The following is a 19,014-nucleotide window of genomic DNA, read 5'->3' as shown; positions in this document are numbered from 1 at the left end:
GAATATGATTAATATGATTAATTATGGTCGGACCTCAAGCTATGATTTCAAGTGGAATACGAAGCAATGTAAACTCGTTGTATGTATGTTTTTTTTTTTGTACAAACAACCCCTGAAAATTTCAGGCCGATTGGTGAGGACCAAACGACGTCCCATACACGCTCTTAATGTTTTAGAAGAAAAAATTAAAAATGACGAATAAAGTCGTGGTTTTACACCAGTTTAGTTGCTTTGCAATCATTGGTTTTCAAAGTATCTAAAAATTGACGAAATATTTTTTTTCTCGCAAGAAAATCTTGTCGATTACTGTACATAGGAATTTCACAACAAAATCCTTATATTTTAAAATTAGCCCAAATATGCTAAAAGTTTTACGAAAAAATATGTTTTTTGCCTCCTGATTATTCGGACCAACTTTAAGGGCGACATAATCTTTGAAATATATTTGCAGTGGCTTAGCTCAGTTTCGAAAATTCGACCCATTCAATATTGAAATGTATCTCAAAATCTTCACTTTGATATCAGATTTTACAAGTCAAACTGAACAATATATGAAAAATTGATCATCCCTACCGAGACATTCAAAACCGATAATCGTTTTCGTTATAATGTGTATCATAGCCGTGTGCGGAGCGAAGAGAGCGAACCATGTGTATGTTTTGATGCTGGTGTGAGCTCGATGCTAGACCAGACCAGAGGCTGGATCAGTAATGACGGCTGTGAGCTATGACCAATTTGATGAACCGGTTCGTTTGATAATGTGCAGCCACACAGGCACACTGAACAACGCATAACGATATCCCAATTTATATGGTTTAATACAGCAGGCCAAATCAGTTGAATGTGTGAAGTAATATTTCTGCCTTTGAAGGGTTTAGCAGTAGGCTTCGAAGTAATGTACTAGTTTAGTTTAAGGTAGAATGATAAATAGAGTGGTTAAAATTTGATTTTTCATTTTGAATTGCAGGACGAAATTGCATGGATGTACTGAGACTACACCATACATTTGAGCTCGAGTAGCCAAATACAGTTTTCTTAAGCTTGTGTGTGGAAAAAGTCACTTTTTTTAAGGTTGGAACTTTCTGAAGCTTTATACAGGCTCAATTATATCTGTCTAAAATAAAGTGGCATTCAGAGGTTTGTGCAGAACTTAAAAAAGCTTATTTAGAAGTTTATTTGAGGTGATCAACACACAAAACTAATATTGACTTGAAAACCTCAGAAAGAAGTTATAAAATGGAAATTTGCGACACTCATACGTATTCAAATTCAACCTAATTAAAATTTTACGAGCTATTGATGCGCGAATCGGTGTGACGCATCAATGTTTATAAATGAATTATCATAATACTACAGATCTGGACCAAATGCCAACTAAAGCATTCAATTCGCCAGGTGTATTCAGGTTTTGTAGCTCGCTCGTAAATCAAATTCTTCAAACAGTTTGGCACGCTTCCTTGCCGTGACTTTACTGCCAAACCACGATAAATTTGCACGAGTCTGTGAATCCCAAAATAAATTCGGTTACGAAACACCATGTGCCATTTTTGTCGGCTTCTTTCAAACTTGTATGGCGAGGACGAGTCGTTGACAAGTCCGCTGACGATGGGTTTTATGGTTCATTTATGACTATTCAGTTTGTAGCAGCGGTCAGAGCCTATCCTAAGGTCACACTTTCGCTTAAATGTCACCATCGGTACTGCCCACTTATTTCTGCACTAAGCTATTCCGTCAACTGTCCCACCTCAAAGTGACCTGCAGACCTTACCAAAACTCGCTACATACCACTTTTTCTCTTCTTCTCTATCCTTCTCCTCTTTCCCATTTCCTCCCCGCACCGCACCACCCCCATCAGACGTAGATCCCCAGGTGCTCGAAATCCAGCGCCAGAATCTGATCACCCAGAAGATCCTGCAGCGCTACCTCGAGCGTCGACTCCACCCCGAGCGTAAGCCCCAGATCCACGTGCCATCGGTGGACGAAATCCTGGCCAAATCGCTGGCCAGCGGGTCCGTGCGGGACACCCGGACGAGCCAGAACGAAAGCATGAGCTCCGGCCAGGGTTCCTCCAGCAGTAGTAGTAGTCGGTACAGCCTGTTTGACGAGTACAGCGGAGGTCAGCTGGACAGCGAAACCGGGAGGATCCGACCGAGGAGGAGTTTGACCGGGATCTGGACCAGTACGACGATCTGGGCGGCTCGCTGGACAACGACCACATCGATGTGGAGTCGCTGCAGTCCGGTGAATCGGAGCACGTGGATTCGTTCTACCGGGACAAGTCCTACCGGCAGAGAGGTAATTATTGTGTGATGGTGTGATGAATTAATTGAGTTTGGTTTTTTTGAAATGATTGCCTGAATGTCTCAAGTCACTTGGAGGTCGGTTGACTTTTGTTTTAACTAATTGGGATTGGTTGAGGTTCTGGTGTGTTTGTTTTGGATATTCTTTAGCGCATGATTCAAATGGAGTTTAACCTGTTCGGATTTTTTTGAAACATGATTACATGAATATTTTGTTGTTCTGAGTTAAATCTTGAGAATCCTATTGTTGTCTTATTTTACTATGATGATCTAGAAATATGAAAGTTGGCAGCAAGAGCTTTTGCCGGATGTATGTTTACTTCTTCCACACAAACCACACAAACAGGTAGTTATCAAGATATCAGATTGATATATCCTAATACGTATCAAGATCCTATCACTGATTCTCAACAATACCTTTAATTTATAAAATAAAACTAAACTCATCAGCTAGATGGATTAAGAACATAAAACGTTGAAATTATTGATCGTCACTAACTAACGACTTCCTCCAAAGTATCCAATCTTCTGAATATGTTGTCCTCCACATAATCTAGCCATGATCGCTCTTAATTGGCCCCTGCCAAACAACACAAGATGCGTGATGTGATTTTCTGTCACCGTGGCTGAACTCCACACCACGACAGAGGCCCGAACTCAATTTAGCACGATGTTGATCTTGGCGTCCACAGCACTGACATTGACCTCAAAGTGAGCCCAATGGGAACCCGAAGCGCGATCGGTGTTCAGGAAAGTCGTCAGCACATTCCATAATATGCTAATACGGCGAAGTTCTGTTTATGCTCCCCCTTTCAGTTGGTTTGCTCAAAGCTGTCATGCTCTGGTAAAGCGCCGTTCTTTTGTCTGGCAGCGACAGTTCGATTGATTAAAATTACACAGTCGGGGCCCCAGCAGACTCGGATCCTCGGATCGTGCCGGGTCCCCAAGTTCACACATCAGGTCTTTGTGAATGCATGCGCCACAACCGTTTAGCGAGAGTCGAAGCCCATTGACCATAACGATCCTTCAAGGTGTTCGAAACGGTATGCGGTCGCCGGAATTGGAAATTTGTTTAATATGATCCAATGTGATCGATCCGGCTCGGTCAATCGATCAGACATCGCTGCCGATCACCGCGCACCAGCATCGACGGTAGATCGATTGATCGATCGTGAGTTTGCCGCATTCATATTGGCAAGGTGAGTACTGGTCACGGAACGTGCCTCCGATTTGAATGTTTACCTTGGCGGAGCGTAGGAGGAATGTGATCTATTTTATTGGTTAGAATCAGAAGTTATTGGTTTGTGTGTTCTAAACGAGACATTAACAGACATATTGAGCCTTCGGTTGGGAGTCCCATTATGTTCAGACAATATAGTGGAGGACCTCTGTTGACAGTAGCCAACAAAATCATACGAGACGTTGTCCGAACGAAACTTGATCTACAACTCCACTTCCGGATCCCACAAATGCAGCAAGTGGACAACCTTGACCAACCGATCCAGTCTGGTTTCAGCATGCATGCAACTCACACAGGAAGGTGTCTATTTGCGTGAAATTACGCCGGCCGTAGAAATTCAACTCCATTCCACAGAGTTGGTCACCGGCCACTCGCTCCAAGGAAGGAAATGCAACACCACCTGGTGGTCTGCCTTGCACAAATCGCGGACTCTGCACATGCTCACAAGTTGATACAGTTACAGGAACTGGCCGATTTCGCCAATTCATCACGCGATGAGGGTGAGGTTAGGATTAGCCTTGCGTGGGCTTGAACACTCGACATTAGAGTTAAGGTTTATGAGTCAACCGCTAAAGAGCTACGGCATTGAAAGTGAAAGTAATTGCGCTGTGGAGTTAAGCTGGAGACCATGTTGCTGTTGTTGCGCTGATCGGAACGATGTTAAATAATATAGTGATCAATGCTCGTTTAGCTGGAAGTACTATACTTAGACAGAAGTTCCGCGATGATGTAGGTTAAGCGATTAGCAACGCGTTGGTGCAGTGACTTGATATTTCGGTATCAATTGAATTTTGCAACGTAAACAATAATAATAATAAAATCATTCCTTAAAAAAACGGTTTTAAACAAGATCGTAGAAACAAGAAACAAGAAACAAGAAACAAGAAACAAGAAACAAGAAACAAGAAACAAGAAACAAGAAACAAGAAACAAGAAACAAGAAACAAGAAACAAGAAACAAGAAACAAGAAACAAGAAACAAGAAACAAGAAACAAGAAACAAGAAACAAGAAACAAGAAACAAGAAACAAGAAACAAGAAACAAGAAACAAGAAACAAGAAACAAGAAACAAGAAACAAGAAACAAGAAACAAGAAACAAGAAACAAGAAACAAGAAACAAGAAACAAGAAACAAGAAACAAGAAACAAGAAACAAGAAACAAGAAACAAGAAACAAGAAACAAGAAACAAGAAACAAGAAACAAGAAACAAGAAACAAGAAACAAGAAACAAGAAACAAGAAACAAGAAACAAGAAACAAGAAACAAGAAACAAGAAACAAGAAACAAGAAACAAGAAACAAGAAACAAGAAACAAGAAACAAGAAACAAGAAACAAGAAACAAGAAACAAGAAACAAGAAACAAGAAACAAGAAACAAGAAACAAGAAACAAGACAACAAGACAACAAGACAACAAGACAACAAGAAACAAGAAACAAGAAACAAGAAACAAGAAACAAGAAACAAGAAACAAGAAACAAGAAACAAGAAACAAGAAACAAGAAACAAGAAACAAGAAACAAGAAACAAGAAACAAGAAACAAGAAACAAGAAACAAGAAACAAGAAACAAGAAACAAGAAACAAGAAACAAGAAACAAGAAACAAGAAACAAGAAACAAGAAACAAGAAACAAGAAACAAGAAACAAGAAACAAGAAACAAGAAACAAGAAACAAGAAACAAGAAACAAGAAACAAGAAACAAGAAACAAGAAACAAGAAACAAGAAACAAGAAACAAGAAACAAGAAACAAGAAACAAGAAACAAGAAACAAGAAACAAGAAACAAGAAACAAGAAACAAGAAACAAGAAACAAGAAACAAGAAACAAGAAACAAGAAACAAGAAACAAGAAACAAGAAACAAGAAACAAGAAACAAGACAACAGACAACAGACAACAAGACAACAGACAACAGACAACAAGACAACAAGACAACAGACAACAAGACAACAAGACAACAAGACAACAAGACAACAAGACAACAAGACAACAAGACAACAAGACAACAAGACAACAAGACAACAAGACAACAAGACAACAAGACAACAAGACAACAAGACAACAAGACAACAAGACAACAAGACAACAAGACAACAAGACAACAAGACAACAAGACAACAAGACAACAAGACAACAAGACAACAAGACAACAAGACAACAAGACAACAAGACAACAAGACAACAAGACAACAAGACAACAAGACAACAAGACAACAAGACAACAAGACAACAAGACAACAAGACAAAAATATTATACATTCTACAAATTATTTTTGGTCTTCAGGCAATTGATCGCTAGTTTGAAAACAACGCAATCACATTCCATGAAAACCTCCCAGAATGAACGATGAAATAACATTACCACATCGGAGCTAATGTTACCCAACGGTAATAAGTTGTCTCACTTAAACCTACTTTGATTCCATCAGATTGATTAATTGATCTAGCTATGCGATCAAGTCGTTCGGAATCTTTATTGAGACATTTTTTCTAATTACTTTTTCCTTCACAAGTTTAATCTAACGTTAAGTTAGGCCCTCCTGGTTGAATACTGGTTGAACAGGCATATCTTTTGTGAAAGATCCCGGCAGCTGCATACCGTCGCCTACTTTGATTGGTATCGCTGCAAATGCATCTCGACTGAATGCAACTAGGAGGAGAGAAACTGCCGTTCGCTCGATTGCCTCAGTTCGACCTTTCCGTTAAATCGATTGGACACTTTAAACTTTACTAAATTAATGTAATTGAAACTTGGCTCTTCCTGATGACGACGATGATGGCCGCCGTCCACAAGTTATGGTACTAGAGCAGAGCAATTTCTCAACCCCTCTCGTGGCGGTTCAAGAGTGGTATCATTTTTCATTCGTTAAGTCTCGAATTGCTAGGTTGGGGTCAGTGCTTTTAATATTTTATTACCTACCGCTGCCGGACTGCCTTGCCGACTAGTGGCCGGTACTAACCGGTCTTACATAAGAGTTAGGAGGTTTTGCTCTCTCCTTGTTGCAGCACAATATCTGAATTAAATTTGCTTGCCACTAAACACTGAAGCTGCTGGCTGCACTCCTCAAAGGAATCAGATTCTAATAATAACCTATAATTTTTTTCTCCTTTTCTTTACAGCATCGGCTCTCTCAGGTACGTACCAACTGCAAGTCGAGGAAAACATCACCAATTGGGAAAAATCAAAACACTTCCTAGTGTCTTCCATCACCTTGGCAATTCAATTATTTTAATTTTATAGAGATCAGTAAACTGCAGAATAATTAATTTTGCATATTTAATCTATTTTATGTTGTGTGGTTCTTTTATGTCTAAATTGCACATCTTCTTACTTACCCTAACTAAAGTTATGTTCTGTTCCAAATATTTAAGTTATATTTCCTCAAGGAATTCAATGATCGATGATATTTTTTATATCAATTTATTAATAAGTTGGAAGTTAAAATATTTTTACAAGCTTAATTGAGCATGAGAGGCCACCTATGGTTGTCCTTCTCCGTTGCTGAACAGGACAGTAATATCCTATCAGCACAACCGGTCGTACGCTTCAACGATCAAATAATGTTTCCCTTATCAACAGCATGCATGAATGCGCTGAAAATATAAAACATCACGATCGTCAAAACTAGAGCCGTTGCTAATAGGAAACAGTCGTTGGCCATCAACGACGCCCGCCATGTCAGTTTGTAGATCTCGAGGGGATGGAACGGGAATGATAGCACAGGCTGCTACCAAGGGTGGGTTCTATACGATATCCACACCCCCGCGTGTGCCGGAAAACTACTTCTACTTGGGATTTTGTTAGTTGGAAAGGGTAATGGCCAGGATTCATCATAGAGGCCATTATTTTTACAAGCTAAATTTTTCTCAAACCACTTTATCCACATTGTTTGTTTTAGAAATAATTACAGAATATATCTTTTTAACTAAAAAAAAACCATCCGCAAAAAAAAAATTTGTTGTACAAAACAATGCACCATTTCTCTGTAGACCTTTCTCAGAAACCTTTGTATTTTTTAAAAGATTTTTTTGTTGTATTTTTCGGCCTGTGCTTTTTTTGAACAATTGTTTTATATTTTTTCATGTTTCATAAACATATTTTATAGAAACATTGAAGAAAAAACCATCAAAGTCCAAGGTCTATTTTCCTTTACCGCGTGACGGTATCATTAGTTCGTTCATGCAAATCTTCATACAATTTTGGCAGCTGCTTCTTTTGAAATATTGTAAAAAAATCTGATCGATAATGTTTTAAAACTGTAACTATTTTTTCCTGAGAATATCAATATCTACAATTTTGCCGAAAATACCAAATCGATCAGAGATTTAGTCCTCAAGATACAGATTTTTGAACATTTTAACAGATTTTTTTTTATGGACAGATGCCAAAATTGCATCAACACTTAAAAAAGGGTCAAAAATCTAGAGCTATGTATTTCTGACAATGTTCTATCAATTTTAAGAGCAAATAATAAACCATAATTTTGATGTTTGCATGCAATGTTTACAAGTTATCAGAAAATGAACAAGTTTCATTATTTCAGAAAATTTGCTGAACCTCAAAAAAAAAATCTAAAAACACACGATTTGGTGCAAAATGTTGCAAAAAACTGGCCATCAATGCCAATAATTTGAACTTTTTTAGATATCTTTTTTGTAAAATTCTGATAACTCTTAACGAACACCTTTTTTTGGATAGTTCTACAATTTTGAAGAAAATTGGTACACTCTAAAACGTAACCCTACAAAGTGTCAAAAACTAGTAAAACAAATATTTAAATACTATCAAAAAGCTAAATGAAACTGAAATCGCTCAAAATAAGTCATCAGTTGTTCAAACAACTTTTCGAAAAAAAAAATAGTTAAGGTATCCCCAACACATCCCATCAAACAGAATAAAGTTTAATCTGGGAAAATGCAAAAAATGGCACAAAATCACTCTGACGCAATCTCACCCAGAGATAATTTCCTCGGCACTGACTGTATCACTTATTTCTTAATTCGTTAGAAATATCCATTTAAGAGGCAGTATTTGTAAATATTGCTCGGTTTGTTCCAGAGGTCGTATCGAGGTGCTCCGATTTGGATGAAACTTTCAGCGTTTGTTTGTCTATACATAAGATGAACTCATGCCAAATATGAGCCCTCTACGACAAAGGGAAGTGGGGTAAAACGGGCTTTGAAGTTTGAGGTCGAGAAAACATAAAAAATCTTAAAATTGCTCCCATTTCCGTAAAACTTGATCAATTCCAACTCTCTTAGATGCATTCGAAAGGTCCTTTGAAACACTTCAAAACGGGTTATAGAAATCCAGGATTGGTTTAACTTTTTCTCATAACTTTTGCAAATTACTGTTAAAAATTGATTTTTTTAAAACCTTAATATCTTTTTCCAACAGTCCCCAAAACCCATACTCCCATAGGTGAAAAGATAGGTAATTTTATGGACCATAAGTTTACGGTATTAATTTTTTGGCCAATCGCAGTTTTTTCATAGTTTTTCGATTTTTCTATAACAAACATTTTACACCGTTAGCTTTTGCGCTGTAGGCCTCCATAGCGGCACTTTTTGGTCTCAATTGTGTCATATTCGGAATCCTCGGAAAATTTCACCTAAGTCTGAAGTATTGGAGTTTCACCTCGATACGACCTGTAACACATTGGTGAAAAACTCGCTCTTAAATTTAAAAGAATGCATGTTGTTTGGGTGCAATTTCATTCCCCCCAAATATTAACGTCCTCTGTTGAATAATTTCACCATATTTAATTATAATTGCAATTGGATCACCGTTTGGCCCAACACCTTCTCCGGAGGTGAGAACAATCCCATTAAATAGGGCATTCCCATTCATCGGAACTACAATTTGCGATACAAAATTAACTTTGCGCTAATTCATTATTCAAATGAAAATTCAGCTCGCTGGCTCGACAATCACAATCAACAGTGTGGGCTGTGTGAAGTTGCATTTATTTTTAACCCATTAAACTTTAATCACAACGACTGTGTTTTATCTGTTCAATTAAAAACGATTCCTGATCTGTGTACCACTACGTACCACCATTAAATCAAACCACTCTCACTCGATGACCTCTCCGCCCGCGCTCGCCGTGCTTCTCGACCTCCGGACAAAAGTGCTGAAAAATATTTGCACTGAAATTAATTAAACATGAGCAATTAATTTAGCTGCACTTTTGCTGCCGAGCCGGCGGAGAGAGAGAGAGCAAGAGGTGGCACTTAATGAAAGCGAGCTCACCTTTATTTGGCAAGAGCAAATTAAGGGAAAATTGTCGAACGAGCATAAATTGTGTCGTCCCCCATCGGGCCGGGACAGTCCGGGTGGTGTAAAATAGTCGGGGGGGGGGGTTGGAAAACAGGGCACAACACGGTCGGTGATAATAAAGTGATAAAAACATCGACATTTTATGCATCATCAACGGGCGCCTTCCAGTTATGACGAAATGATTTGATGTAGAACTCGGCAAAATGTCAAACTGCCAGTGGACACGGATCGTTGCGTTTATTGAAAATGGTGGGAAAAAAGGAAACCGGATCTAGAAAAACTCTGTAGGCGATGGGTCAATTCGTTAAGATCCCTCCCCGTTTAAACATAGTACCGTAGGGTTGTTCTACTATGTTTGATTATAAACTTTTTCGTTCATACAAGTCTTCAAACAATTTTGACAGCTCTCTTTTCGAAAAATCATACCAAAAATCAAATTATTTGCTCTACAGCATTGCCTTGGCATTCTCGATTGCGAGATTCCTACTCGAAACTAGGTGTCCGAAGGCTTGATTGTTGAGGCAATTGCAAACCTCTTTTTACACCTAAGCTTCCATCCACCCCGAGATTCCAACTGACGACCTTTGGATTGTTAGTCCAGCTGCCTACCAGCGACTCCACCGAGACAGGATCTAGGGACACGACTCCTACACCTGGACTGAGCTATCGACCTAACCTCTAAGCTATACCGGGGCCAACCAATCCAATCTCGTCTCGGAAAAAGCTACCGGGACCTTCTGGAATCGTACCCAAGCCGACTGGGTGAGAGGCAACCACGCTTACCCCTACACCACGAGTCCCGGTAACTCTCTCCTTTTGGAAATAATATGTAAATTTTCGAAATTTGGTAATTTGTAAATGGGCCATCCATAAACCACGTGAACATTTTGTTTTAATCCTATACCTTTCCGCGGTAAATTTTTCCATACAATATGCAATGCGTGTCATTCTCGAGCGACGAAACTGCCTAGTTTTCTTTACCAAAAATATCAGAATGGAAAATTAATACCCTTCAACACCAGTGCCAAAAAGTTCAACTTTTCAGCACTGAAATGGGTGCTGAAATATTCAAAAAGTAACATTTTTCAATATTTTTTTGTTTTGATCGGTCCATCCAAAAAGCGTTATTCAAAATTGCAAAAAATGTTGTAAGCAACTAGTTGCAAAACTAGATTTTTTCAACACTCGTACTATTTATCCGACTCGGTAAACCTCGTTGGAAAAATGTACGACTCGTGCTGAAAAAATCTTCTTTTTGCAACTTGTTGCATAAACTTTTATTTTTTTATGGAACGTGGAATATCACAAAATCCCACAAAATCAAATTTGCAATCAAAAAGTACTCCAGCGAAATTTTGATAAAGTACACCGTTTTCAAGTTAAAGCCATTTTTAGGTAACTTTTTTGAAAATAGTCGCGGTTTTTCATTTTTTTAAATAAGTGCCCATATTAGCCCACTTTTGAAAAAAAAACATTTTTGAAAAGCTGAGAAAATTCTCTATATTTTGCACTATTGAACTTTGTTGATACGACTCTTAGTTGCTGAGATATTGCCATGCAAAGGTTAAAAAACAGGAAAATTGTTGTTTTCTAAGTCTCACTCAAACAACCCACCATTTTCTAATGTCGATATCTCAGCAACTAATGGCCCGACTTACAATGTTAAAATATGAAACATTCGTGAAATTTTCAGATCTTTTCGAAAACAATATTTTCAAAAATATTAAATCAAGACTACCATTTCAAAAGGGCGTAAACATAAAATATAAAAAAAAATTAAAAATAGTGTTTTTTGCAAATCAAGTTTTAGTGACAAAAAGAGAAAACAAATATTACCAAAAATCTTTCTACTGTGTATCATTTTTTTTCAGTGTAGTCCATATCCATACCTACAACTTTGCCGAAGACACCAAATCGATCAAAAAATTTCTTCAAAAGATAGAGATTTTTGAATTTTCATATATCATTTTTGTATGGACAGCTGCCAAATTTGTATGGAAAATCATATGAACGAACTAATGATGCAAAATGGCTTCTTTGGGCATACCGAAGGCACCGTAAAAGTTTTAGCCGGATTAAAAGATACAAAAAATAAAATTAAAGAAAAAAGACCTATTCCGTATAGGACTGCTCAGTAACAGTAACCAAAATCGGGAATATTACATCTGATTGAGGTTTTGCAGCGCGACTGTGTTTCAAATGTAGGTGGCGCCAAAATGAGGTTACTTACCAAAAATCGTATTCTTTTCTACTGGATTGAAGAACAAAATCGCTTATTTCTCATGATTCCCTGCATCAATTTTAATAAAACTGGTTGCTAAAGACGAGAAAAATTTTTTGCTTTAAAATAATGAACATCAATTTTTGGGCGCGCAAAAATTTGTGAACTTTTTCTTCAAATTACATGTTTTGGAATACGAAAAAAGGAGTTTCCCCGTATATATCAATATATCAATACAGCAGTTCCATATGAAAGTTAAAGAAAAAAAATAAAAGTGCTTCGATTTGGCTCAATTTTTTTCTGGGGGTTCCTTGGCCAAAATAATTAGACCCGTATTTTTTTGTTTGGTCATTAGGGTGGCCTACGTCGTGTTAGGGTGGTCCGAAAAATGGCCATTTTCGTCGATTTTCACAAAAACCACTTTTTTCAAAAAATCATAACTTCGCTCCATTCCAACCGATTTTAGCTGTCTAGGGCGCAAATGAAAGATGATAAGTTGGACTTTCAAGAAAAAATAATGTGGAGTTTCAAAAATCTAGCCTAACATTTGAAAAAGTCTAATGAAAACATCAAATGCCGTTTTGACGGTGTCTTGACCAAAGAGCCTATATCTGAAAATATTTTTAACGGATTCCTCGGACAATTTTACATAACATATCAAAAATTGGGCGAGGTTCATTAACAGGATTCAGAGATATGATTTTTTGAAAATAAAATCCGGGTTTTTCGACGCGCCGCGCGCGAAAACGAGAAATTGACGAAATCGGCAAAAAATCAACTTTTTTCACTAAAACTGTGATAACTAGAAAATTTCAGCGATGACCTATAGATGTTAGGGTACCAAAATTTTCGCAATTGAAATACGCAACTTTATATAATTATATAGTTGATAACAAATGTGCTAACGTACACCCTACTGGCAGTCGCATGATTGTGATGCATGGCGGCATGAAAGTATATCAGAATTTGCATGAAATCTGTCCTCATGCATTTTTTGCGATATAGGAGTATGACTTTTTGCCCGTTACCGACAATTATCGACATTTCCGACGGCTTTTTGGTTGTATTTCACAAAAAAAAACACTTTGCAGAACGAGAATTGATCCACCAACTTCTTGGGTATTGATCCAACACGCTACCACCGCGCCATGGACGCTTGATGAAAAGTGAGTGAAAGAGCACCAACATATGCTTCTCTTTGGAGTGTTGCTCGGGGACGGGCCAGCATTATATGTATTGGTGAGAACTGCAGATCGCTGAAATTTTTACAAGCGGGCAAAAATGATCTACAGGCTTGCTGCAACAAATGTCATAAAATGTGACATTTTCTGCAGCAAATCCAATGTTGCAGATTTTGAGATATATTTTTCCTTTGGGTGTATATTCAACAATTTTTATTGAGTCCAAATTACTGTCTTTTTCTAAATTTACAGTTTTCTCATAGAAAAATCAAACTTATATTGGAATGTTGTACACCAAATTGTTGGAAATAATTTTTCTCATCCAAATCCGACATAAGTTTTATAAAAATGTTGGTTATGAAAGAAAAAATACATTTTTTGCAAAAAATCATAGGTTTACGCTATTTGTTCATAGGTGGCGACATGTGTCTTTCAGCTTTGCTGCAAATCCTCTATAGATTTTGTGTCAGAATGAATTTTTAATATTGTCTCTTAAATGATGTAATTTCACATGTTTACAGGTGTAATTTTATTTATTTCACATAGAGGTGTGGAGGTGGAATTCCATTGAATAAAATGTAATTGTATGATAATTAGCCCTCTTGGATACAAAAAATTTTAAAGAATAATTGTTCGGAGTTTCAAAAATCAAGCCTGATATTTGAAATACTTGTATGAAAACTAAAACGCTATTTTGGATTTCTCGATACCAAGAACATATGCTTGAAAATATTTTTCATCGGATTCCTCGGAATATTTGACATAATATATCTTATAATGGTGGAGTTTCATCAACACGATATCGAGATACGATTTTTTGAAAACAAAATGTGTGGTTTTCGACGCACCGCGCGCAAAGACCGGAAAATGGCAAAAACGGGAAAATAGTAGTTTATGCAACAAGTTGCAAAAAGAGGATTTTTTCAGCACGAGTCGTACAGTTATCCAACGAGGTTTCCCGAGTTGGATGAATACCAAGAGTGCTGAAAAAATCAAGTTTTGCAACGAGTTCCATACAACATTTTTGCAATTCCAAAAAACACACACTGAGTGAAATTTCATGTCAAATTTTCATGTATTTTGTTAATAAATCGTTTAAATCAAAAAAATGTTGAAAAGTGTTACTTTTCGAAACAAGTGCTGAAAATTTCAACTTTTCAGCACCCATTTGAGTGCTGAAAAGTAGAACTTTTCAGCATTTATTTTGAAAAGTGTTGCTATTCGATTCTGTTATTTTTGGTACAGAAAAGTAGGCTATTTCGTCGTTCAAGAATGACAGGAAAAGTAAGTAGTTTCACCCCAGAGAACAGATGTATATCATTGAACAAATAGCATTGAAAAACGTGTGTAAAAATTCAAACCAAAATACGTTGAAAAGAGCTAGGGTATGCACCATCCGCCTAGATAGCGCCACTTCCAAAATCATGATGACCTACAGTAGCAGAACGTTGAACTATCTAATCACTGCTTAAACATTCCGTACGAACGACATCAGACCAATGTCTGACTGTCCTTCATCAGAGGGTTGCAAAATTACGCGCCAAAGAAGGTAAACAAAACGAAATCGGACATAACATGTGTAAAGGGACTATTTTAAGTTGTCGCTTGAATCATCATTTTTGAATGAATTTTCTGTTATGTTTTCGTTAATATTAATGCATTTTAGCATTATTTTTTGTGAAATGGAATTTTAAAGAAGTGATTTTATATTTAAGCGAGGTTAACATTTATTTTCTTTCGAAATTATTGAGCCTTTTTCATTGTTAAGTCAAGTATTCTCAGCCGCGACGGTGGCGCCGCCAAGCGTATCCTGCACACACTAATTTATTTGATGCAAGATTGTATGCAACACATTTTTTAGTGCAACAGTGTTTACACACAAGTTAGAGCCTAGATGTACATCTGTTCTCTGTGGTTTCACGACGGAATTGCAAAAAGTAATTTTTCATCACTCAAACTGCGAAATTTGAGAGATGGTTTTTTTTGCATAGTGTTTTTTCGTAATTGAACCCCGTTTCTCTTTTTTCGAAAAAATGTGAAAAAACATGATCGTTGGCCACACAGAAAAAAAATATGGTAATATTCATCAGGGAATGGTGACAGGAACTGGAAGAATTTTCATCAGTATCTGGTGAATTTACATCAGGTTCACATTTTCAAACAATTTTAGGTCATATTACTCAAAAAAGAGGTAATATTCAACCAACAAAATTTTCAACACCCTTCTGGAGTCAGCCCTGAGATATTCCATAAAAACCGAAAAAACTCCTTGCATTTTTGTCACTTTCAATCTTGTTGTGCTACCTTGACACAGTCTGAAAATTGATGTAAGTGCGATATGTTGCCTAAGGGATTTCAGGTCAGAACGCGTTTGACACACGAACAAACCCGACTACCGTAAACATTAGTAATTGTAGATCGGGACTCCACCAACCATATTCAACCGAACGTCGGGACAAAGCACAGAATGGTCAACCAAACTAAACGTGTTTGTTATTGTTTACATTACGTACTCTCGTTTTTGTTTATTCAAGGTCAAACATTAAAACGCGTTTTTCTCGGAACGTCAAAAAGTGACGTACACCAAGATGGCACAAAAGCGCCGATATAATTTGACTCGGTATTGAAAATAATTGGGATCTTTTATTCTTTACCGACATTCTTTCGACTCAACGCCCACTCTGAGGCTCAGGGGCTCCAGTCGGAATTCCTCGCACTGTCCTAACCTTCAGGGACCGTGGCACATCATCTCATTAGCACGTCAAGTGAAAGCAATCACACGCACCAGCTCAAAACCACCCTGAGATATTCTGAACGAGCAGTCGGACTTGTGGCTCCGTTGCCCGCGGAGCCGCCTCCCGACTGTATTAAATTGAAAATTTTATTAATCATTAGCAGTCGGTACTAACGCGGCAAAATAACGACGTCCTTGACATTTCGGGGCCAGCCAGAGTGCGCAACAAGCCGGGGCGCTTCATCATTTTATCTCCATCAAATCGCCAGGGAAACCGGTCCCCGCGGGAGAGATATGAATTTAGACTTCCCTACGTGGGATGGTGGGACCATCCCTGGAGGGTATATTTGTTAGGGGACGCGGGACAATTATGGGTCTTCTACATTACTCTTTCATTAGAGATCAAGATGTAATTAAAATGTTTGCACCACCCTAATCCTCAATTTATTTATGATTACACAGAGCGCAGATTGCGAACAAATCAGCCCTAATTGAGCAAACTCACACCTGAGAGCGCCCCCAACCGACGACGCCGTTGGTGACAACCTGTTTCGAAACGGTTGTTGCGTTGCGTGTGCCCCCTTAATGAGTGACATTCCGAGGAAGTCCGAGTTCGTCTGGCAGCCTTAAGGGCACGCCATGTCCAGCGCCATGTTCGTACACGTGTTGAACGGATGGACACCGGCGACAGCTGCTGGCTATTGGCCATTAACTGGACACTGAGTTAAACGGGAAGATTAACAGACAGTTGCTAGTATAGCAAACAGCAAGCAAGGGCTTGTAGTTGATAAAGTTCAAGGTCGTACTGGAGAAGGCGCGTAGCTACGGAAGACCGGTTATCAGTCGGGACTTGGTTTATTTAACTTATGAAAAATTCGATGAGGAATCTGAATTTAGCGCTCAAAGGGTGATGAACTTTAAATGTCACTGTTTCAAAAATGAACCTTACTTTATACATACAGAAAAGAAAAGAAAATTTCTAGAACAACCACCTCAAACCAAAAGCCGACACCCAAGGTCGAGCAAGCAGCACGCACACAGAAAGCCGTTAACCACCTCGTCCATTAAAGCGATTCGATCGGAAACTGGTGGTGTACGCAGAAATTACATCTGACCTTTTGGGGGCCAACCCGTGCCGCAGGTACCCTGGCCGTGTCGGCCGGAGGAAAAAGAGAAAGAATCGAACATGAAAATTAACACCATTATTTCTTGCTCAAATGCAAACCAATTGGCACGCTACCATGGACTGGGGTTTTTGTGCGTGGTTTTTTTCTCAATTTTTTTGTATGTGCAAAATAAAATCTACCTGTCAGCCAGTCAGTCACCTCGATTTACAGTATCTGTTAGATGACAAAAATGCCATATTTTATGCTATAATAGAGACGTCGAAAAAAAAAGTGATGACAATGTTTTATGAACTGTTGAAAAAATGTGTTTTTTTTTTCAAAATCATAGAAAACAAAAAACTTGAAAATCGGCACAGTTTAATATTTTTATCACATTTAGGGAAATTATGTCGAATAATATTAATACTAGATTACTTTTTCAAAACAACCAATGAGCCATGGTTTTCCTATGTACATAGGACCTTGAAAAAGTAAGCGAGAATTAACACAGTACATGAACATATGGAAAACAGACAGACAAACAGATTATGTGACAAGAAATTGTGTTGTTTTACATCAACAACTGGTAGAACTTTTACTCTGTTGAATAAAACATTTTTAGTAAAAAATTTTACACATTACTTTAGGGTAATTCTCCGCCAACTCACACAGCAGTTGCCGTAAAATCGCGATAACTCGTGATGTTTATAGGCAAACCCCTTATGTCTATATATCAAAATTTTTGTAATTGTCTGTTCTACAACTTTGTAGAACATTGTTATACTCCAAAAAAATTACCCTGCAAAGTTAGAAAAAACACGAAATTTTAAAATGAAAAATTATGTTCCAAATGAAACAAATGACCCTTCTGGGTCAATGTCGATTCGAAAAGTACATTAAATTTCCCATAAAATGACATGTTCTAAATTTTTTTACAGTCAAGTAACGGAAAATGGGAAAACTTTTCAAACTTTTTTAGTGTTTTTTTCGATGAAAAATACATTTTTTTCGGAATTCTGAGTACGCAATCAAATTGGGCGTCTAATTTTACATAAAAGTCCCTTTGGCACCAAATTTCTATCTCATCACCGTTTCAGGCTGCAAATTATTGAAAAACACCTCTTTTTTGCATGTTCAAAAATGTGATCGTGATCAGGGACAAAAGTTACCCCTTAGGACAAAGTTTCACGCAAATTGAAGAGGGGTCGGGGCAACTTTTCCCGATTTCGTGTGAGTTGGTAGAGAATTACCCTTTAGCAAAATAACTCAAAAAAGAGGTAATATTCAAGCATCCAAATTTTGTTTTTGCGTAATCACTAGGGTGGTCAAAATCCGGGCTTTCTCGGGGCTACCCCTGAAATCAAAGATTGACCCATGACTAGGCTAAATTCCGAATTTACAGCATCCGTCACGGTTCGGTTTTTTTTTTTTATCAATTACACCGTCTTTTCAGACTGAATTTACTTACTAAACAGGACCCAGAGCAGATGGGTAATATTTCTACTTTTTCAGACAACATTATTTGCAATGTTTTCAAAAGTAAGGCTTGACTCTTCGAAAGATCTTAAAAAAACTGTCCTTTGAAAAGATAGGATTGAGTTTAACCCTCTACTGACCAAATTTTTTTCGAACATTTTTATTTTTCCCGTGTTCAGGAGGTAATTTTGAGCAACTTTTATTTAACGAGAAACTTTACTTCTCTTGTTTTATGTTTTTTTTTGTTTCGCTTTTAGTATTTTAATTTGCATTTATCTTGTTTAGTTTATGTTTGTTTTTGGTAGGTTTTAGCCTATTCTACTACCTCCTATGATTACATTTTGCCTGTCTAATTTTTTCATGTTTTTACAGTCACTTTTTCAACTTTTGCCTGTTTTTAAAAATTTTTGCTATAAAATGGCATCATTATCATATAAGTTGTTAAAAAAATGCGCAAAGAGTGGGACACTAC

General features: G+C 37.6%; 1 protein-coding gene across 1 annotated transcript in view; it reads left to right on the top strand.

Moving 5' to 3' along the window:
* LOC6031300 (C-type lectin domain family 4 member F) overlaps positions 1–19,014 on the top strand; it is a 106,717-nt gene that overhangs the window by 34,286 nt on the left and 53,417 nt on the right. The window contains 3 exon segments of the mRNA XM_038258851.1: positions 1,856–2,128; positions 2,131–2,295; positions 6,665–6,679. Of these exon segments, the coding sequence (XP_038114779.1) occupies positions 1,856–2,128; positions 2,131–2,295; positions 6,665–6,679 (453 nt within the window).

The sequence above is a fragment of the Culex quinquefasciatus genome, chromosome 3 (genome assembly GCF_015732765.1).
Source record: "Culex quinquefasciatus strain JHB chromosome 3, VPISU_Cqui_1.0_pri_paternal, whole genome shotgun sequence".
Taxonomy (NCBI): domain Eukaryota; kingdom Metazoa; phylum Arthropoda; class Insecta; order Diptera; family Culicidae; genus Culex; species Culex quinquefasciatus.
The sequence above is the reverse complement of the archived record's forward strand: the minus strand, read 5'-3'. Positions and strand labels throughout refer to the sequence as shown.